The 23,070-nt window shown below is 37.9% G+C and overlaps 2 protein-coding genes across 7 annotated transcripts in view; one reads left to right on the top strand and one right to left on the bottom strand.

Annotated features, from left to right (window-relative positions):
• The window catches only part of LOC111663784 (phytanoyl-CoA hydroxylase-interacting protein-like), a 26,868-nt gene extending 10,461 nt beyond the window's left edge, over positions 1-16,407 (top strand). The window contains exons 2-5 of the mRNA XM_023418108.2: positions 8,601-8,797; positions 10,205-10,379; positions 11,948-12,065; positions 13,519-16,407. Of these exons, the coding sequence (XP_023273876.1) occupies positions 8,601-8,797; positions 10,205-10,379; positions 11,948-12,065; positions 13,519-14,062 (1,034 nt within the window). The 3' untranslated portion in view covers positions 14,063-16,407. The remainder of the gene's footprint in view (positions 1-8,600; positions 8,798-10,204; positions 10,380-11,947; positions 12,066-13,518) is intronic.
• Positions 15,052-23,070, bottom strand: part of LOC111663781 (protein FAM13A-like) — a 20,297-nt gene continuing 12,278 nt past the window's right edge. For 3 of the 6 annotated variants that reach the window (XM_023418102.2, XM_023418103.2, XM_087177090.1), the window contains 9 exons: positions 21,112-21,319; positions 20,008-20,257; positions 19,696-19,828; positions 19,186-19,267; positions 18,109-18,344; positions 17,785-17,868; positions 17,505-17,609; positions 16,812-17,026; positions 16,006-16,552 (listed from right to left, as the gene is read on the bottom strand). In XM_023418102.2, coding sequence (XP_023273870.2) covers positions 16,393-16,552; positions 16,812-17,026; positions 17,505-17,609; positions 17,785-17,868; positions 18,109-18,344; positions 19,186-19,267; positions 19,696-19,828; positions 20,008-20,257; positions 21,112-21,319 — 1,473 coding nt within the window. In that variant the 3' untranslated portion in view covers positions 16,006-16,392. The other 3 variants (XM_087177088.1, XM_087177089.1, XM_087177091.1) reach the window with 2 other exon arrangements.

Raw genomic sequence — 23,070 nt, 5'->3', positions numbered from 1 at the left:
TGCCTTAATATAATATGATATTTTTTTGATGTTTTATGCCATACTATACTATGACGTTTTTTGACTTTTTATACTATTTTATAGTATGACGTTTTTTGGCAATTTTATGCCTTATTCTACTATGTCGTTTAATTCCTTACCATACTAACACTTTTTTATGACCTTTTATGCCTTAATATACAATCACGTTTTTTGACATTTTTATGCCATACTATACTATGACGTTTTTTGACTTTTTATACTATTTTATAGTATGACGTTTTTTGGCAATTGTATGCCTTCCTATACTATGTCGTTTCATTCCTTACCATACTAACACTTTTTTCTGAGCTTTTATTCCTTAATATACCATCATGTTTTTTTGATGTTTTATGTCATACTATACTATGACGCTTTTTGAAATTTTTTTGCCATACTATAATATGACATTTTATGGCATTTTTATGGCTTACAATACTATATCATTTGATGCCTTGCCATACTATGACGTTTTTAGGACCTTTTATGCCTTAATATAATATGATGTTTTTTTGATGTTTTGTGCCATACTATACTATGACGTTTTTTGACATTTTATACCATTTTATAGTATGACGTTTTTTGACATTTTTATGCCTTACTCTACTATGTCGTTTTATTCCTTACCATACTAACATTTTTTTATGACCTTTTATGCCTTAATATACAATGATGTTTTTTGACATTTTTATGCCATTCTATACTATGACTTTTTTTGGGCATTTTGATGGCTTACAACACTATTTCATTTGATGCCTTACCATACTATGACCTTTTTTTGACTTTTTATACTATTTTATAGTATGACGTTTTTTGGCAATTTTATGCCTTATTCTACTATGTCGTTTCATTCCTTACCACACTAACACTTTTTTATGACCTTTTATGCCTTAATATACAATCACGTTTTTTGACATTTTTATGCCATACTATACTATGACGTTTTTTGACTTTTTATACTATTTTATAGTATGACGTTTTTTGGCAATTGTATGCCTTCCTATACTATGACGTTTCTATGCCTTACTATACTATGACGTTTGTATGGCTTACTATACTATGACGTTTTTTGACATTTTTATGCCATAGTATACTATGACGTTTTTTGACATTTTTATTCCATACTATACTATGACGTTTTTTGACATTTTTATGCCATACTATACTATGACGTTTTTTGACACTTTATGCCATACTATACTATGATGTTTCATGCTTTACTGTTCAATTGCATTATATGACATTTTATGCCATACTATACTATGATGTTTTTTGACACTTTAATGCCTTATTGTACTATGACGTTTTTCGACATTTTATGCCATACTATACTATGATGTTTTTTGACATTTTAATGCCTTATTGTACTATGACGTTTTTTGACATTTTATGCCATAGTATACTATGACGTTTTTTGACATTTTATGCCATACTATACGATGACGTTTTTTTTTACGTTTTATGCCATACTATACTATGACGTTTTATGACATTTTTATGCCATAGTATACTATGACGCTTTTTGAAATTTTTTTGCCATTCTATAATATGTCGTTTTATGGCATTTTTATGGCTTACAATAGTATATCATTTGATGCCTTACCATACTATGACGTTTTTTGACGTTTTACACCATATTATAGTATGACGTTTTTCGACATTTTTATGCCTTACTATACTATGTTGTTTTATTCCTTACCATACCATGACCCTTTATGCCTTTATATAGTATGACGTTCTTTGACATATTTATGCCTTACTCTACAATGTCATTTTAATCCTTACCATACTATGACCTTTTATGCCTTTATATACAATGATGTTTTTTTTTTCATTTTTATGCCATACTTTACTATTACGTTTTTGTACCTAACAGTGTAAACATGATGGTGTAGTGGTTAGAACAGGTGTCTCTTGTTCATAAGGTTCTAGGTTCAAATCCCACTACCACCCCTTTATGCATTATCAAAATATGACATTTTTTGAAATTTTTATGCCATACTATACTATGACTTTTTTTGGGCATTTTTATGGTTTACAATACTATTTAATTTGATGCCTTACCATACTATGACGTTTTTAGGACCTTTTATGCGTTAATATAATATGATGAGAATTCTTACAGTGTCACCATGATGGTGTAGTGGTTAACACAAGTTTCTCTTATTTGTAAGGTTGTAGGTTCAAATCCCACTACCACCCCTTTATGCATTACCATACTATGACCTTTTTTGGCATTTTTATGCCTTAATATAGTATGATGTTTTTGGAAATTTTAATGCCATATTATACTGACATATTTTGACATTTTGATGCCTAACTATACTATGGCGTTTTTTGAAATTTTTGTGCCTTACTATACTATGACATTTTTACACACTACAGTGGCACCATGATGGAGTAGTGATTGAAACAGCTGTCTCTTAACCGGAAGGTTCGATGTTCAAATCCAACTAGCACCCCTTTATGCCTTACCATAATATGACATTTTTTGAAATTTTTATGCCATACTATACTATGACTTTTTTTGGCATTTTTATGGTTTACAATACTATTTCATTTGATGCCTTACCATACTATGACGTTTTTAGGACCTTTTATGCCTTAATATAATATGATGAGTCTTCCTACAGTGTCACCATGATGGTGTAGTGGTTAGCACAGGTGTCTCTTATTTGTAAGGTTATAGGTTCAAATCCCACTACCACCCTTTTATGCATTACCATACTATGACCTTTTTTGGCATTTTTATGCCTTAATATAGTATGATGTTTTTGGAAATTTTAATGCCATATTATACTGACATATTTTGACATTTTGATGCATAATTATACTATGACGTTTTTTGAAATTTTTGTGCCTTACTATACTATGACATTTTTATGAATGACAGCATCACCATGATGGTCTAGTGGTTAGAACAGTTGTATCTTCAATGGAAGGTTCTAGGTTCAAATCCAACAGTCACCCCTTTATGCCTGACCATACTATGATGTTTTTTGACATTTTGATGGCTTACAATACTATTTCATTTGATGCCTTACCATACTATGACGTTTTGAGGACCTTTTATGCCTTACTAAAATATGATTTTTTTTGACGTTTTGTGCCTTACTCTACTATGTCGTTTTATTCCTTACCATACTAACACTTTTTTATGACCTTTTATGCCTTAATATACAATCATGTTTTTTTGACGTTTTATGTCATACTATACTATGACGTTTTTTGACATTTTTATGCCTTACTCTACTATGTCGTTTTAATCCTTACCATATTATAACCTTTAAGCCTTAATATACAATGATGTTTTTTTCACGTTTAATGCCATACTATACTATGACGTTTTTTGAAATTTTTATGCCATATGACGTTTTTTGACATTTTTATGCCTTACTCTACAATGTTGTTTTAATCCTTACCATACTATGACCTTTTATGCCTTTATATACGATGATGTTTATTTCACGTTTCGTGCCATACTATACTATGACGCTTTTTGAAATTTTTATGCCATACTATAATATGTCGTTTTATGGCATTTTTATGGCTTACAATAGTATATCATTTGATGCCTTACCATACTATAACGTTTTTAGGACCTTTTATGCCTTAATATAATATGATGTTTTTTTGATGTTTTATGCCATACTATACTATGACGTTTTTTGACTTTTTATACTATTTTATAGAATGACGTTTTTTGGCAATTTTATGCCTTACTCTACTATGTCGTTTCATTCCTTACCATACTAACACTTTTTTATGACCTTTTATGCCTTAATATACAGTGGGGTTTTTTTGACCTTTTATGTCATACTATACTATCGTGTTTTTTTACATTTTATACCATTTTATAGTATGATGTTTTTTGACATTTTTATGCCCTTACTCTACTATGTCGTTTTATTCCTTACCATACTATTATGTTTTTAGGACCTTTTATGCCTAAATATAATATGATGTTTTTTTGACGTTTTCATGCCTTAATATTCTATATCATTTGATGCCTAACTACACTATGGCGTTTTTTGACATTTTTGTGCCTTAATAAAAAATTATGTTTTTTTGACGTTTTGCGCCATTTTATAGTATGACATTTTTGACAGTTTTATGCCTTACTCTACTATGACTTTTTATTCCTTACCATACTAACACTTTTTCATGACCTTTTATGCCTTAATATACAATGATTTTTTTTTTATGTTTTATGTCATACTATACTATGACGTTTTTTGACATTTTATACCATTTTATAGTATGATGTTTTTTGACATTTTTATGCCTTACTCTACTGTGTCGTTTTATTCTTTACCATACTATGATCTTTTATGCCTGTAAACACTATGATGTTTTTTTGATATTTTTATGCCATACTATACTATGACTTTTTTTGGGCATTTTTATGGCTTACAATACTATTTCATTTGATGCCTTACCATACTATTACGTTTTTAGGACCTTTTATGCCTAAATATAATATGATGTTTTTTTGACGTTTTGTGCCATACTATACTATGACGTTTTTGATGTTTTATACTATTTTATAATACGACGTTTTTGGCAATTTTATGCCTCACTATACTATGTCGTTTCATTCCTTTTTTATGACCTTTTATGCCTCAATATACAGTAGTGTTTTTTTGACCTTTTATGTCATACTATACTATGGTGTTTTTTGACATTTTATACCATTTTATAGTATGACGTTTTTTGACATTTTTATGCCTTACTCTACTATGTCGTTTTATTCCTTACCATACTAACACTTTTTAATGACCTTTTATGCCTTAATATACAATGACACTTTTTGAAATTTTTATGCCATACTATAATATGACTTTTTATGGCATTTTTATGACTGACAAGACTATATCATTTGATGCCTTACCATACTATGACGTTTTTAGGACCTTTTATGCCTTAATATAATATGATGTTTTTTTTACTTTTTGTGCCATACTATACTATGACGTTTTTTACATTTTCATGCCTTAATATACTATGAGGGTTTTTTGACGTTTTATACCATATTATAGTGTGACGTTTTTCGACATTTTTATGCCTTACTATACTATGTTGTTTTAATCCTTACCATACTATGACCTTTTATGCCTTTATATATGATGATGGTTTGGCCATACTTTACTATTACGTTTTTATACCTAACAGTGTAAACATGATGGTGTAGTGGTTAGAACAGGTGTCCCTTTTCCATAAGGTTCCAGTCAAATCCCACTACCACCGCTTTTTGCCTTACCATGTTATGACCTTTTTTTTGGCATTTTTATGCCATAATATACTGTGACATTTTTGACCATTTTAATGCGTTACTATGCTAGGATATGTTGATGCCTTACTATACCATGACGTTTTTTGAAATTTTTGCCTTAATATACTATGAGTTTCTTTCACACTTTTATGCCTTAATATACTATGACGTTTTTTGATGTTTTTATGCCTTACTATACTATGACTTATAACATATAATACCTATATATCCCTATATCAAGAGTGATGTTACCATATATGTCAATTATAAGAGGCTATATTATTATGAGACATATTAAACCTCTGAATATACAAGGATATAAGTTTATAAGATATAAGGTATAGTAAAAGGCAACTTCATTAAAACAAAATGTTTATTAAAAAATTTTATGTTTGTATGTGATTTTCTTTACAATTTCTTATTAAACCTAAACATACATGTATATCTTTTATACTTAAATATATAATATGAACATATACTGACAGGCTTTGGGTTGGATATATATTTATGTCACATGTGTCTATAATATAAACAGACATACTAAATTACCTGTTTCTATTATTTACACATCTATGTCAATATATCATATTGTTCCAATTTCTAATCAAGTTCATTTGTAATTTTTATATATCTGTAATATACTTTATAGTTTAAATACAGACATGATTTTAGTTTACAGGTACATATATTTCATTTATGGATTTTCAACACGTTTACACATATTACATTTGCATATGGGCATTCCTGAATATAAATTCAGATTATATATGTTAATAAACCGTTTGGTTTTGGCAATAAAAAGCCAATCTCTTTGTTTTGAAGGGGGGGCAGGGTTGTTGTGTCCCTACCAATGTTGAGACCACACCTACACCCTTGATTTCTGCCTCCAGAGCTTCTTTTCCCTGATAGCACAAGTGTTAGCTTGACTGAGTAGCCTTCAGAGTGTTATGTCTGCAATATCTGACTCCATTTAGAAAGCCTTACTGTGCCTCCATTTGCAGGTTCATTAGGAGAACATTAGAGTAAGGAGGAGCTACGTCAGCATCGTGGCATCTGAAGGAGGTGGGAGGGCAAAGACCTTCATCAGGTCTCCTTTCAGAGTGTTAAAGGAAAACGTCGGTGTTGACATTAAACATTTTGTGGAGCAGAGGATAAGGAATTTACTCTGCTTCAGGCACATCACAGCAACTGAGTTAGCAGGTTTTTCATCTTTGCTATTTGGTTAGGGTTTACATTCATATATGCAGGTATGAGTAATGAGGATTTGGAATCTAATGAGTAACTTGAAAGCTTATGTTTTTTGATGAATGACCAGTGATGAATCAGTGCAGCTCAAGTGAGTGATTAATAATAAAATAAATTATGAAATAGTATCGACCTTTAAAATAATCATATGCTATCTGTTCTTTCAGGCCTGTATTACTCGCATTTTTGTGAAAATGAGTGAAAATCTGATCTTAGGTATTTTTGAAAACTTACAGAAAAAAGTCCCTGACAATATTTCACCTCCTGTGGGTATATTTCATCTTTCCCTGACTTGGATGTCAGAGAGTGACAACAGGCTTCGTCTTTTTGTTTTTGTTTTGCCAGAGGTTAGCAACAGTAAGTCTCAGGGGGAACATTACAGTGCTGAGATCACTGTCTGGTCCGTGCATTTTCTGACATAGGTCTGCACTGTCATGACCCCTCTCAGTCTTAGCCAAACTTATCCACTCAGTGAGGTTTAAGTACAGTGAGATAGTCTTTAAATGTGAACCAGAAGCTGGATGAGATGTTTTTACAAATCGAAGCAGGGAGGTCTAAAAATGCCCAGACAATGTCTGAGAACCGAGCATAGTACAATTTGACTGAGGATGTAACTGGCCTGTTTACATGTTTACATACTCATGAATACCCCCAGTGCCCCTAATATATAGTTGCATGTGAATTAGGTCCAGATAATATGTTTAAATACACTGACTTGCCGTAGTGTTAAGATTTATAACATTTATTTTCATCTTTCATCATCTTTCCACATTAAATTTACAAGGGCACAACTTTAATTTAGAGTCAGCTCATCATGAGCAGCAGTATTGTCCAAGCATGTAACAATAAGAGGTCTTTCCGTTTAGGTTAAAGATGATTATTTGCGGTAATCAGCTAGTTGTGATTAGGAACTAGTGATTAGGACAAAAGTAAGCGGGGGGTCTGGTCTGGTCTGGTCTGGTCTGGTCTGGTCTGGTATGGTATGGTGGTAAAGACCATACATTTGTCTCTTATGGACTTTTTTTAAGACAGTCATAAGTCATGATCTGAAAAAGACCCAAACCAGAATAAAATTGCAAGGCAACTCTCAAGGGCATGAAACACACTGAGGTAGGAATGTTGTGTTTGGCTATTTCATAAAGTGAATCTATCTACAAATAATGCACTGTTAGATAGTTGTGTGGAAGCGAGACGGGAGAGTCGACACAGCCCAATTATGGGATTCCTCTTTAATCCCGCCCTCTCTCAGCTGATGAGTGGAGCTGGATGTTCCATGCTCCACTGCTTCTGCCTTTGTTCACTCTCTATAGAGTTAAGTTGTGTTGTGCATTACTCCCAAATTCTGCATTCTTGTATTTTACTCACTCTCATGTTTAGACCCCAGAGTGCACACAGAAAACACATTATTGCCATGCCAAGTGGGCGTCTCCGAGTGTGACTCAAAGTCTATATTCATCCTAATACTACAAAGCTCTCATTCAACCATTGACATTTTCATTGGCCTCTTTGTGCACTTTTGGTTGTACTCCTCTGCTACATGTTGTGTTACTCTTCAGGGGACCTGACTAATTGATTAGGGAAAGCAATGTTGTAATAGCCTCTCTGTCCAGGCCAAGTGGGAATGGAATGACATGACAAAAAAGTGTGAAATTGAAATTTACCCTACTTAATTGAATGGCTGAAGTTCTGTGACTTTCATCACTACTTTAAATTATATTGTTGCAGGCTCTTTTTTTTTTTACTGCTGATTATAAATGAATCTGCCCAGAGAGGAGGAGATTCAATCAGCAGCGTTTGAAATATATAATGCCACGTATGCTCTGAGAAGCACACAGGTGTATGTGTGTAGTGAGGGACTGATGTGTTTCCATGGCAACATATATGGTAGCTGGCAATGCAGGCACTTCTTTGTGCATGGGTGATATGGTAGATATGCTACTGTGAGTGCTATCTGTGGAATAATTACTGAGAGACTGTATGGAGGGTTTATAGTCAGTAAGACAGAAAATAGGGGAAAAAATAATATTCTATATCAACACTGCTTATTGTTTTTTCAACTTCACAGGAAGTAAATCCCAGGACGGCAGCATCTCTGAGATGGAGGAGCTACCTGTTCCTCAGAACATCAAGATCAGCAACATCACCTGCGACTCCTTCAAGATCTGCTGGGACATGGAGGCGCGCAGCAAGGAGCGCATCACACATTACTTCATTGACCTGAACAAGAAGGAGAACAAAAACTCAAACAAGTTCAAGCACAAGGTAACGCTTGAATAAGCCCAGATAAACACCAACACTACAGAGAGATGACTCAACAAAAGGCCTCTTGTTGAAGTCTCACTGAGTGGAATTTGATGCATTTCATAAAAAGGAATGTGTTAAGAACAGAGGTTTTCTAGTAATGTCAGTCACTGTTCAAATCACAATAAGCCCCTAGAGCACAAAGTAGTGCCAATATAAATCAAGGTAAATCTTGAAGTACCCTTCAGCAAATTATAAAAAAATATGAATAATTCTCTCAATAATCCAATCCTTTATTTAGCAAGGTAAAAGTGCCCTTGAGATTGAAATCTCTTTTTCAGCAACTACCTGGCCTAGAGAGCAGCAAAAAAAGTGTTACAACAATAAATACAAACAATATTATTCTCGATATACAATCTCCAGTTCAGGCCACAATGCCACGAACTATTCTCCAGCATCATATTACTAATATTATTTAAGTGCTACAAAAATCTGAAGGTATGATGATCTTTGATCTGGAACATGTAACATAGATACACCATGTTTTACCTCAAGATAACCTTTCTTTTCACACTTGAGGCAAAAAGACTAATTTCAAGGTGGTTTTGTTCATAGACTCCAACAGCAAGCCGTTGCTCCATGCTCTAATAGGCTAATATCACTCACACAGCCTGAGAGCAGCAGCAGCAGCAGGAAGACTGCAGCTCCTTCAGAGGATAGTCAGTCATCTTGACCTTACAGACTGCTTTTATCGGTCCACTTCCTTTCCTCCTGTAGTCACTTCCTGAGTGCTGTGAAGTTAAGGGTTTCTTCTCTCTGATAACCATTACATCTACTCGTTTGTTTATTCCCTCAAGCACATGAGCATCCAGGCTGTTTTGCTCTCTCTCTCTCAATCGCTCTCTCTCCCTCTCTCTCTTTCTATCCCCTGATGTTCTCCTCCCTTGTCTCTCTTTTCACTCACTGTGCTGGACCATTGTAGATATTTTGGTTCTGGATCTTCGTCCTCCAGGAGTCCCAGCACCATCCTTGTCTCTTTCTTCCCTCTGTGTGTTTGTTTTCTACTCCTGGACTTGTTAATCATGTGCTTGGTTTTGCCACTGGTCAGTTTGTGTAGTCTGTCTTCTTTCCATGTTCTCATGGTGGAGAGGAGCTTGTGTGGCTCAAGTCCTGTCTGTCAGCATTGCTCGATGTCCCTCCCAGATCATGTTCTTCATAAATGTTTACAATCTATTATGTTGTCATCCTGATTGTCCTGACTGTAAATCTACATGAAATGTTTCCATATGCGTGTTTAAAAGCAGGTGTCTGCAAATCCCTTCATGTGGTGGAAAGAAAGCCATAAATGGAGTATCTTTTTCTGACTCATTCCTTCCTGTCATCATTCACCTCCTTTTGCCTTCCCTCCTCTCCTCCTGCACATCCCAGGATGTTCCTACCAAGCTCGTGGCCAAGGCAGTGCCCCTGCCCATGACGGTTCGGGGCCACTGGTTCCTGAGCCCACGCACAGAGTACACCGTGGCCGTCCAGACCGCATCAAAACAGACTGACGGGGACTACGCAGTCTCTGAGTGGAGCGAGATCATCGAGTTCTGCACTGCTGGTGAGTTATACAGCTTACAGTACCACGAGTGCATACGTTTTCAGGATGTGTGACATCAGCGCTGCCTTTGATTTTGGATGTGACCAATTGAACCACAGAGGACAATAGGGTGGGTGTTTAGAGAGAGAGATACAATAGAGTAAAGGATAGAGCACAACATAGTATGAGGGTGAATATTAAAGAGAGGCTAATTTACACTGAGTGGATGGAAAGATGGATGGAGAGATGGAGGAGGGGATGGGGAGGAAAAAGAAGGATTAGAGGAAGGAGGGGAGCAATGCTGTATATCTTCTGATGCAGAGGTCACTGAGTTCAACATCGCTGGCTAGAGGCTTAGAGTGGGGGAGGGGAGAAGGGGAGAGGGATGATGGCATTGAGACTTGAGGATAGAATTTATCAGAGAGGGTGGGGAGGCTTGTTGCGGTCTAAGACAAACACCATGTAATGACAACATTAGCATGCTAGTATTTGCTGCAATTTAGCCTATTAGTGGGTGGTACACCGACCGATCGACCGACTAACTTTGCCATCCCTAGAACCATGGAGCTTGCATTGCTAAAAATCCAACTGGTGTGTGTGTGTGTGTGTGTGTGTGTGTGTGTGTGTGTGTGTGTGTGTGTGTGTGTGTGATGAAGGCATAGTAAGAGAATATGAAGGAGAATGCTTAAAGATGCTGCCAAGACCTTCTATTACTATAAAGAAAATAGGTTAAAGGTCTAAAAAAAAAAGGGGGGAAAGGCAGCTACACTGCTGAATGACTTTTTTCTTCAACATGGAGAGGTTTGGAACCTGCTTGACATTACAGTAATAATAATAATCAACCTTCATTTTTGTTCAATTCAACTTTATTGTTGCAGTAGAGAGCATGGTATTTTTCTCTTTTACCCAAATCTTCCTAATCGGTGTGTTCAAGTGCTTGTGGCAAAATTGGAATGGGGGAAAATTCCTGCATCGTTCTGATTTTTTTTTTTTACTATATGTTTTGGATAAATTCCACACCCATTTGGCAGAGCTGCTTACATGGTGGTGAGTGAAAGTAGATTATATTACAAGACTGACTGAAAATGATTTTGGTGTTAATGCTGAGTCATTTCAACCTATGAATATGGAGAAATTAGGGAGGGAAGAGTCTCAGCGTCCTTGAGTACATTTTATGCCCTTGATACTTAAAGAATTTAATTAAACTACTGACATTTGTTAACTACAGACATTTCTAAATTTCCAATCCTCCTGATTATAATCCAATCAGGCAGTGGTCTTTTCGCTGTACCCAGAATTAGATCCAAGTCTGGTGAGGCTGCTTTCTGTTACTATGGTCCTGCTCTCTGGAACAAGCTGCCTGCTGATTTGATGTCCATCACAGCTATTTCCACAGCAGGGGTTTCTATTTGGTTGTGTTAATGTTTTGGGTTTTTTTTAGTGCTCATGTGTATGCCTATATTTTTATATTTCAATGTAAAACATGTTGAATTTACTTGTAATTAAATGTGCTATATGAATAAAATTGGCATTATCATTGATGACAGCATATTCATTTTCAGGATGATTTGTGTTGTGTCTTTTTGCAGATTATTCCACAGTGCATCTAAACCAACTGTTGGAGAAGGCAGAGGTCATCGCTGGCCGGATGCTGCGTTTCTCTGTCTTCTACAGGAACCAGAATAAAGAGTATTTTGACCATGCCAGGTAGGCAAGTGATGATGTAGTTTTAGATTAATGTATTCCACTCCAGAGAAAGCTGCTTTTAGCCAGAGAAAAATGGAAATTCAGCTGAGTGCAGCTGCACAAATCATGTTGGTTAGTTCCATAAATCCACACATGTACATCAAACTACTGTAGCAGCAAGCTCTGCCTGATATTAATCTGAAGAGTCATAGACTGATTCTTCCAGTAACTTCCTCTGCAAACTTCCAGTAGAGTACAAAAGAAAATACTGACATTTTTTTTCTTTGAAAAGGGCCAAAGCCTTGTGTAACTGTGCCAGACAATAGCAGACAGTTGTTAGGGGATGCAGGGGAAAGAAAAGAGAAAAAAACTTGCTTGTGGCAGCAAAAGTTGCACAAGCCTGTTTTGTATGTTGGAGGAGTGACAGCCAGAGGAGAGAGAGAATTTAGCTGGAGTAGCCTGTTTTAGTTGTTTGCTGAAATACTGTCACAGTTACAGTGTGTACTGCTTTTTGTTTGTGATGATGTGAGTGCATTTTCTCTAACTTCCTGTCTAGTCCTCCTACTGTAATGGTGTTGTCTTTTCTCCAAATGGCCTCCCTCTGTCCTCTCCCTGGGATGAAAAGCTCACCACCCAACAAAGCGCACACTCTCTGTACTAAAGCCACAGCTTGTTAGCACTCTTTTGTTGCTTTACAGCATGACGTCATCTGGACAGTCCTATTCCCTTGGCTGAGTAGCAGCTGCTAAAGTGTACTCAAAGTGCTTCTGTTTAACTGCTCCACCATGTGGGGAGTAACAGTACTGACATTACTACTTGATGAGGCCTCTGATCATGTGACCTGGGGTCAGAGCTGAATAATTTCATAATGCCCACAACAAAGCATCAATTATGGATATAATGACAATCTCTGGAGTGATAGCAGTATAATTGCAATTCATAATTGGAGCTTGGGAGCTCAGATTTACTCTGTGTGGAAGATATGCAGCTGCCACAGAGGCATTCACTGCTTTGAATGTTCATCTGTTAATTTGCTCTCTGAAAGCTGCTTTTGCTTTCTGGCTGTTTGTCATAATGATAAAGAAATATTGAGTTTTTCAGTTAAGTAATTTTCTCTCTTGAGGTTTCTGAGACAAACTGGACTTAATATGCTAATGTGATTACAGCTCCAGAAATAGTGAAACTAAATCTGCATTCCATTCAGAGTTATCTCTGTTCATTGTGTTATGAGACTCAGGCTGCATCTCACACATTCAGACCATGTGTCACACTGTCTCATGATATTTTAAATAAAATTGATAAAGTGATGCCTCTGCTTTCCAGCTATTCCAAAATTATTTTGATTGGCTGAGACTGAGAGATTGGACAGATTAAAACAATGTGTAGCTTGTTACTGATTGGCCCTAAAGGGAAACCGATTACATGGCTGCTGGTCGTTCACAGCCTATTTTGTTCTCTTTCATCTAAATTCCAGGGAGGTGCAGGGGAACCGAATGCTGCCATCAGTGAAGGACAACAGTGGCAGCCATGGCTCACCCATCAGTGGCAAGCTGGAGGGCATTTTCTTCAGCTGCAACACAGAGTTCAACACAGGCAAGCCTCCGCAGGACTCCCCTTATGGCCGCCACCGCTTTGAGGTTCGGGCTGACGCATTCTTCAACCCTGACACCAACCTGTACTTTGGAGACTTCTACTGCATGTATACAGCATACCACTATGTTATTCTGGTCCTCGCACCAAAGGGCTCCAGAGGTGACGAGTTCTGTAAGCAGCGGCTTCCTGCACTCGACATCAGCAACAACCGTTTCCTTACCTGCAAGCAGGATGAAGAGGGTGATGGAGGTCTCGTCTTTCATCACGCTCAGGACGTCATCCTGGAGGTGATCTACACAGAGCCTGTAGACCTGGCACTGGGCACTGTGGCTGAGATCAGCGGGCACCAGCTGATGAGTATGTCCACAGTAAATGCTAAGAAGGACCCCAGCTGCAAGACCTGCAACATCAGTGTGGGACGCTAAGAAACAGCAGATTGTAGGAGAGGAAGGGAAGGACTAGAGGTGACTGACCTCTATACACAGGAACACCCATGTACTGAAGAAGCAGACCAACACATGCATGAAGCAGCAGATTTAGTAGGCTCCCAGACATGCACACCAACATATCTCTGACACCGCTCTGTACTCTCATGAGACCAACATTCCCAAAGAAGAGTGGAGAAAAATAAAGGAAGGTACACACACTCTGACACCTGCACCATTATTTCCTCATCTTAGAAGGGTTACCTTAAATGTTGAAAACATACATTAAAACATACTTAATATATCCACATAAGGGACCGCCAGCTGAGAAATCTAAACCTGGGACACCAACAACACAAATTCATCCATCCACCCTGCAAGTCAACACTGGCGTACTGACCAAACCCTTTAAACTGTACTACAAAACATGGGCTGCTTCTTTTCAATTTCCTGTTTTTTTAATTTAATCTATTGTCCCATTTTTATTAATGACCTTTGCCTTGTTATTATTGATATGCTGTTGATCGAGTGTCCACGGTCTGTGTGGACAAGCATTTTGTTGTTTCCAGTTACTTTGACTGTTTGTCTTTCTAGAAATGTTTTGTTCTTATTCCACAGTAGATAAAAATCAGACTTCTTTTTACCTCCTACTAGTGGCACAGACTGGTACTACAATTTCCTAGGGCTGCAGCATCAATAGTCATCTTTCTTCATACCAAAGGTGTTAAAAACCAGACAGAAAACCGCTGTGGAATCTAAACCGTACTAATGCAACAACCTCTAAAATGTGTACTCACTAAGTCTCTGATGACCAAGTGTGAATTACCCATTAACTTGTTAACCTTTAAAAAAAAAAAAAAAAAGCATGATGCAGTTCTGTACAGCATGAGTATGAAAGCTGTCAGTACCTCTACCATAGCAACCATTTCTGCAACATTCGCTCTTATTTTATTGTAGTCAGTGGAAAGAAAGTAGAACCATAAACTGTGTTTAGCAGAATAAATGTGAAAAAATATTTATTTTTATTGATACATTCATATATATATATGTATATATATATAGAAAATTATATAGACCAGAAGTGCACAATGTCAAAAGCTCTGATCATTGTCAACAACGGCATTTAGTGGGAATTAACTTAATATAGGCAAAATGGGGGGATAAAGACAAGTTCAACAGCAGATATAACTTGCACTACAATGCCAAAGTTCACCAACATTCACATATTTTCCAAGGTGAACATGTAAATTGAATGGTCACGATTCAGATCAACCATGAAATTCTTAATGCATATCATAGCACAATTCAGGATTAAAAAACTGACATGCACAAAAACTACAGGATTGTCTCACTGATTGCATATAAGCTTACACATTTTTGCCAAGATAGCACTTTTTAAAAATGCAGTTTCCACATTAACTATGGACAAAGCTGTCCAAAAATTGTATTTTGGCGAGGAAAAAAGCAAAGTGCCATAATATGCATACAGTATTTAAATCACTAATATGTAACTAACACCAAGTTGTTACAGCTCTTCATCTTTGACACAGATTAATGCTACATAACATACACTTGCTACATCAGGTTTATAATAAGATACGTCATATGAATGACATGGAACGTGTTTTGTGGACTAAAAAAACTCCGCAGTTGCCCAGCATTTCAGTCAGATCATCACCAACTTCCATCAACAAGTGCATCCACATAATGAGCATGGCATGAAAAAAGACCAGACTCATCATCCTGATTTTTTAAAGATATGATTGAGTCTTGTTAGGTTAGATAAAAGTCCCACTGTGAGTTAACTCAACTGGTCTTGGTTGAGTCCTGTTGTTTACTGAGCAGGGCCTCCAGTAGACGGACCTTCGCTTTGAGGGTCTTATACTGGCAGTACTCCTCTGCCATTGGTCCACGGTCCTCCTTCTGACAAGCCCTGTTAAAAATATACGGAGGAAAGAAGATGCAAACAAAAGGCAAAGCTTCTTTTTGTAGTTTCAAAACAACCTGCAGCAGCTTCCATAACTCGTTGATAGTCCCTATGTTGCCTTACTCAGATAGCTTTGTACAGTGTGTATTGTAATCAAACTCTTACTGTATTTACTTTGGAGGACTAACATGTACAGTACAAGGATGTGTACAGTTCAGAGCAAATGTCTTCTATCTCTTCGTCCCTTTCCTGAGCTCTCTGTGCTGTATTAACGTTACGTGAGTGTGCATTACACTGTCGTACCATTATGATGGAATTTCTTTTGTGGATGTTTTTTCTTTGTTTTTCACAAGGCATTGTTGAAAACCAAATGTTCCAAGTTTATTAAAAGACAAAATAAAATTCAAAAAGCCAAGTAGTTTGGATGTGCTGTGTATGTTATTTGTGTGTGTAACCTTTCCCTGCCAGTCTGTGTGTAGAAATGGTCTTCAAACTCTCTTAGTGCTTTGTGAAGCCTTCGCTTCTCTAATCGAGCCATCCGGAGGTGATCCAGTAATTCTTGTCTGTATGAAGAAAGAGTCAAACAATTTCAATTATCGTTTAAATTGTCTATTCATCTGTGAACTCAAATTAACTGTAACTGTAATAACAATTAGGTTAAAGCAAAATAAATGTGAACTTCCAGCTAATGGTAAAAGATACAGTACTATAATTGATACAAAAATGACAAGATCATTTGATTCAACAGTTAATTCTGAGAGGTAAAATAAACTGGAAATCTACTGTACACCTGTTGATGCTACATACATGCACAAACTATACCTGGAAGCTTCATGTAATGTTGCCATGGAGATGATCTGCGGCTGGAAATCCTTCACCTCCTCCAGCGGGGACACCAGAGGTGTTTCAGGCATTTCCATGGAAGATAGATGCAGCGACTCATCTGGGGACACACACCTGGGAGGTTTCAGCCAAAGTTGCTGCGGCCTGGGGCTTTGCTGTTTGGGACACCCTTCATCTGGGCCCTCCTCTTCTTCCTATGCACACCCACACACACACACACACACACAGGGATCAGTTTTCTGTCAAAGTAAACACTTGAGAAAAAAGATGAAGTGACCCATACAAGAGCAGAGAGCAGCATTACTTGTCAAGCCTTTATTGACCTGAATACAGTTTGTCCAGCCTTTTGTTTGATTAATTAGTGCTGTGTAGTCAAAGAACAGCGAGATCTGGAAATGTTGAACAACACCAACTAATCCAGAATATTAGTTTCAGAGGTATCTGTCCTGTGATCAAATTATTGTCAAGTTTTTCGCAATAATTTGATGTAGCTCTTATATCTGACCACTAGATGGCAGTAGAATAACACTCTTCTGCATTGGCCTCAGAAGCCACTGTCAGTTTTTTCTTCATTGGTGAAATACAGAGGGTTTGTGTAGAGATCTCTTCCTTCTCTACAAGACAACCCTCTCTTTTTCAAAATTCAGTATTCAGTATTAGATGGTTACTCACAATGGTCGTAATGAGTGTTGAGGCAGCAGAGAAAAGCAGGAGCTGCTTGAGAAGACGGTAACGATTGTAAAAAGGTTTCATCAGAGTCCGCTCTTGCCTGGTACTCTGAGGACATACAGATAGAAAGAAACACAAACAGAAACCACTTTGTTACTGGTGGTAATATACAAATAGAAAGAAAGAGAAACCAATTATGTCCGGACATAGAGAAAAAAAAAAAAAAAACTACTCAAGGGAGTCATAAACTAAGAAATAAGAAACACAGCCAGGCTGGTCTTACCGGTCGGCCGTGCAGACTCTCAAAGTGGAGCAAACACTTCTGCATGCTAGTCTTCTCCATAGTCATCTGGTAATGGGTCATCTCCTGCACATGTAGGCAAAGGGAAAATCGTAACAAATAATCACTTACTTTCCCCCTGGGGATCAATAAAGTATTCTGATTCTGATTCTGATTCTCATCAGTCTGGCCAACAAATTTCATAAATTATTATATTGCTCTGTTTTTGTGTTTTCATGTAGCAAGTATATAAACCCAGGGAATCTGGCCACTAAACTTTTATAACAGCATTTCTGTGTGTGGTGAAGGCATTTCTACAATACCAACCTTAATATCGTCAGGCAGTCCCAGCTCTCGCCGTCTTTCCTTCAGTCTGTTGGTTATAATGTTGACCGTTTCCTCCACATTTGGCTTGGTGTTGCTGTTGTTGTTAATTTGCTGCAGCTCCTTTCCTGTTAGCGCTGCCTCTCTCTGGTCTATGTTGGCCCTTCGTGTTTCAGCTGGTGGGTTAAAACGTCCCTGTCCTCTCAGCCCCCCTTCTTCTGACTGTCTCAGCTTTAGCTCTAAAGGGAGGATGGCAGTTCAGAAAAATATGACGACATGACAACATTGACCCTGTATATCTAAAATATGGACTCTGTGTAAACATGAAATATATTTTCCATGTTTACAGGTAAAAAGTGGCTTTCATCAAGTTGCTATAAGTTTCCTTGACAATGAATTATGTACATGTTGGTATTGTTGCAATCATTCAGGGACCACAACTTTATACTTCTACTCCACTACATTTCAGAGGCAAATATTGTACTTTTTACTCAGCTACATGAATTTGACTGCTGTAGATCCTTTTCAGATTAAGATTTTACATTAAAAACATATGATAAGCTTATAAAATACAATACATTTCCAGCAAAGAGTGAATTCTCCTTTATTTAAACCACCTGAGGGTTTTTTTATTTTCACAAAAAAGCAAAGATTATAGAATATCCGTTCATACACACCCCTAGGGCCGGACGCCTAGGTTGGGAACCACTCAGCTAAACTACCTGTTAATGAAATAGTTCAAACTAGCTCCACTTCGACCAGCTACAACAAAGAAATGGTACTTACTCACTGAGGCATCATTATAAACAATCAAATAATGTCAAGTATTATAACACGTCAATCACAGGGGCCATTTTTTTGCAGAATGAGTAGTTTTACTTTTGATACTTTAAGTACATGTAGCTGACAATATCTTCTTTTAATTAAGAAGGATTTTAAATGCAGGTCTTTTACTTCAATGGGAATATTTTTACATTGTTGTATTTGTACTTTTACTTGAGAAAAGATATTAATACTTCTTGCACCACTGCAATCAGTAATACATGTGTTTGACTGTGTCTCCATGGTTTTGTAACTGACCTTTAAGCTGCTTGCGACTCTTGATGAGCTCCTTCATTAGTCTGGCAACCTCTGGGTGGGCTGTCTTGTCATTATGGGCTGGCTGAAAAACATTAATAACAAAGTCTCATCATGAACAGAACAGGGAGTGTCTTTTGCAGTACTTGGTCCCGTATTCTGGGTCTAGCTGGCGTCCAGGTTTACCAATATCCTGTGTGCTGCAGCAACCCTATTAACCAGTTGATTGTGTAACAGTAACTGTAATTTTTCCAATACACCAGTAGAGGGAGTAATTGACTCTAGTATAATGTTTGTGGTTAGCATCAGCAGCATCAGTTTAGAACTAAAACATTAACACACCCAGTCAGGCATGCACTGAAGAAAATAAGAAAAATTGAGCCCTTCCATTGCTCTGAGAGCTCTGGTTATTTGTTTTGGAGAAAGACAACAATAGGGTTTTACACTCTAAGGAAATAACTTCAAGTCCAATAATGACTCAACGGAATCCAGCTGTCTGCCTTCCTTCCACACCTTATAGTGCTTCTCCTGTTCAAAACACTCCTCAAAATGTCTGATCCTCTTCCTTAGGGAGTGGATGTGTCTGTTGAGCATTGAGATGGACACAGAGCCCTCATCTGGCTCCGTATGGATGCGGCAGCGAGTCCTGAAGACAGAAAAGTACACATCAGTTCCAATCTTGACATTATGCACATTAATGCCTTACTATGAAATAATGACTCTGAACCAGGTCCAACAGTGCATCAAGAACATAAAAATGTAGACCTGATCATATCTGTGAGCCACTATTTCTGAATAAAGTTAGTGAGAAAACTGTCGTCTTACATGCGTATGTGCTGTGAACAGGGTGGAGAAGGGGCTGTATCGGGGTCTAAGTTGTACCGCAGGCTGTGGCTGAGGTTGGGGCAGCGCGGGGAGGGAACCGGGCAGTCAGTCGTTGTAAAACGAGAAAGTAGCGTGCTGGTGTTAGGGCCTGTTGGGCTCGACGGGGTATCATCTCCTTTAATTTCCGTAGAAAGAGTGATAGTGGAGAGGACAGGACTGGACTCTGATGAAGGAGGGGACGGCGTATGTACTGTAAGAGAGTTAGCAAGGACAAAATATTAACTGAAATCTATATTAATTTTGACTTTTTGTTAGGATAGATGGGACAACATGAGAGATGGGAGAGAAGGGATAGAGAGGGGAGGATAGAAAACAAGAGGGAGAATGAAAGAACGACAAATAGCTCTTTCCTAATCAAGCTACTCATATGTGATATCTTTCCTGGGAATAACTTTTTTTGGTCTGTCTATTACAAATAACAGCACATTTAACAGTTATAATCCATATGGTTCTTGCAGTCTTACCCAGGACAAAAACATGAAAATAAAGGACAGTAAGAAATAAATCTACATTAGTGTCTTGATATCAAAAACATGATACATTATATGTACCAATTAATACCACAGGCAGCTCTACAGTGATGCAAGAGCACTGTACCTTGGTATGCTGTTACTCAACTTATCAAGAAAAGACACAACCAGCTCTGGGAAATGATGAGCTCATAGCTCGCTGTAAAGCTTTACTGACTGTTGTTTTACTTGCACCAAAGGAATTTCAGCAGCTAGGAAGATGCTCTGAATGAAAACAGATGATGAAGTAGATACTATAAATAAAGATGCTAATACAGTATGTATGGTGTGGCTCTTGCATGGGTTTGATTTCCAATGTGATCCCCTCAAGCACTCCACTATGCTTTGAACAGCACAATAAATTTGTGACAAAAGTAGATAAATTAAATCACTGGCAATGTGCTATTTTACATCAACTATGCAACTTTTACATAAGTTTTCTCTTTGCCCCATAGTGCAACACTGGAACACTGGAAATTCAGGAACTTGAATATTATCAGTTCATTGTATCAGGATGTCATTGCCAATGTCTTACCAGGCTGTGATGAGTGGACCGTGTGATTATCCTGAGCAGGTGGTGATGGTGGCAAGTGGAGGAACAGCTTGTGGGTCAAATACAGGCTCTGCTGTTCAGTAGAAAGAGGCTGTTGCTGGGCAAGTAAGTTGTCCCCAACTTGGGGGTCTACCTGTGCTGGTGAGGGTCCCAAGTCAGCCTCCAGGACTTGTAACTTGAGGGAGGGGCTCTGGAAACAAAAGCAGAACATGGCTTCAGGCAGACAAGCGGGTTCAGGAGAAGTCAGTAAGATGTGTCGTAGTTTGCTTGGAGGGAGTCTTCAGCATTTCACATGCTGATCAGGAATCTTGAAAAGTCCTGTAAAACCATTTTACTCGCTCTGATGAAAAGAAATACTCTGGGGCTGAAGCTTGGTTGGGAAAAGAGTTGCAGGATGAAGTGTAATGAGTGTCCTCCTGAGAAAGGTATGAGTCAAAAGGCAGAATACAGCTCTATAAGCAGGCTCCTTTTCAAAAATGGTCATTAAAAAAACTGTCTTTCCTCTGCTGTAGCTCTCCTCAGGTCTCTGTGCAGCTAGAAGCTAGTCAGCCAGCCAGGCATTCAACCAGCTAGACGTGACTCCCACTGACTTTTGTCAGTCAGTGAATCTGATTTCTAATTTGCATCAGCATCCAGCGTGGGATCCCTGATGAAAAACGTACTTTCCATTTAAAAGTATCGCTTTGATTTCCAGATCCACTGAACCGCGTGTTTGTGGGTGTGTGAGTGTATGAGAATATAGCAGGCCCTCGAAGAGAATCCCTATATCCACATGGTTTTCTTTCTGACTGGCATTCCCGGCACTTCAGCTGCTGAACTGCCTCCACATAGATTATTCATCATGCACGGAGGAAGGGAGTCGGCGGGAATACCACTCATGTCGGTGCGTGTGGTGTGGGTGTGTGTGCAAGGGAGGAGAGAGGTACTGTATATGACGAGGCGTTTCCAAGGCAACGTTGTCAGACTGAGCTAAGGAGTCTATGTGATGGAGGTGCACAAAGTCACGTAGCTGTTTGGCTCAGTATGAGTGTAGGTGTGTGTAAGTGGGTGTATATGCAATGAATTCTGATGGTGCTATGCAGAGTGAAAAAAAAAAGGTTTGTAGTTGAGCTGGACCAAAAACACCCTGAGCTCAGTGAGGGGGTTGGACTATCAAGCAGATTGGTTTTGGGCTGTTTATTTTTGTTCATTTAGGCGCTCTGACATCACTTTCAGCATCATCATCCACAGCAGCAGCAGCAGCAGCAGCAGATAAAGGATCGGCTTCTCCTTTCTCACCCTCCTCGGCTGTTCATTCATAAAAAAAGAAACACTTTGTGCGTCACTGGGAGGAGGACGGATGGAAGGGACGGAAAGGAGTGAGGCCGGTATAACTGAAGCAAAACACCCACAGGCAGGCAAGCTCACACCTAGCAATACACACGCAGGTGTGCACATATACACAAAGGCGCACAAACACACAATCACTGGAGGTATCAGCGCTCCTGTTGTCATAGATACCCTCAACCTAAAAAAAGTGTGAATTTGTGTACCTAAAAACACTGAGGGGAAGGAGAACTTGCGTCACAGCTGTTGTTCCTGCCTCTGTAATCATTGTCAGGAGAACCATTATATCTTTCTCCTCCTCCTCTTCCTCCTTTTATCCCCTGAAGGAACAGACAGCATACAAACTGATGTCTCATTCCCAAAGGCCACTTAATGACAAATACCAGTGTGTCACACATGCACACGCAAAAATGTAGGTTACAGTGACAGATATGGAGACATAATTCATTTATTTCCTTTAATCTTTTTCACGAGATAACTATTTGAATAATTTATTTAACAAACGTCAACACCAATATATTTTCAAATTTAACTAATTTCCCCAGATTGGAAAGCAGTTACCATTGTAGTCATTGCCATCATCATCAGGCAGCTGCATGTCCCTCAAGATTAAAG

This window comes from Seriola lalandi, unplaced genomic scaffold (assembly GCF_002814215.2).
Source record: "Seriola lalandi dorsalis isolate HSWRI2012SDOR001 ecotype SW California unplaced genomic scaffold, Sedor1 jcf7180002054580, whole genome shotgun sequence".
In the NCBI taxonomy this organism is placed as follows: Eukaryota; Metazoa; Chordata; class Actinopteri; order Carangiformes; family Carangidae; genus Seriola; species Seriola lalandi.
The sequence above is the reverse complement of the archived record's forward strand: the minus strand, read 5'-3'. Positions and strand labels throughout refer to the sequence as shown.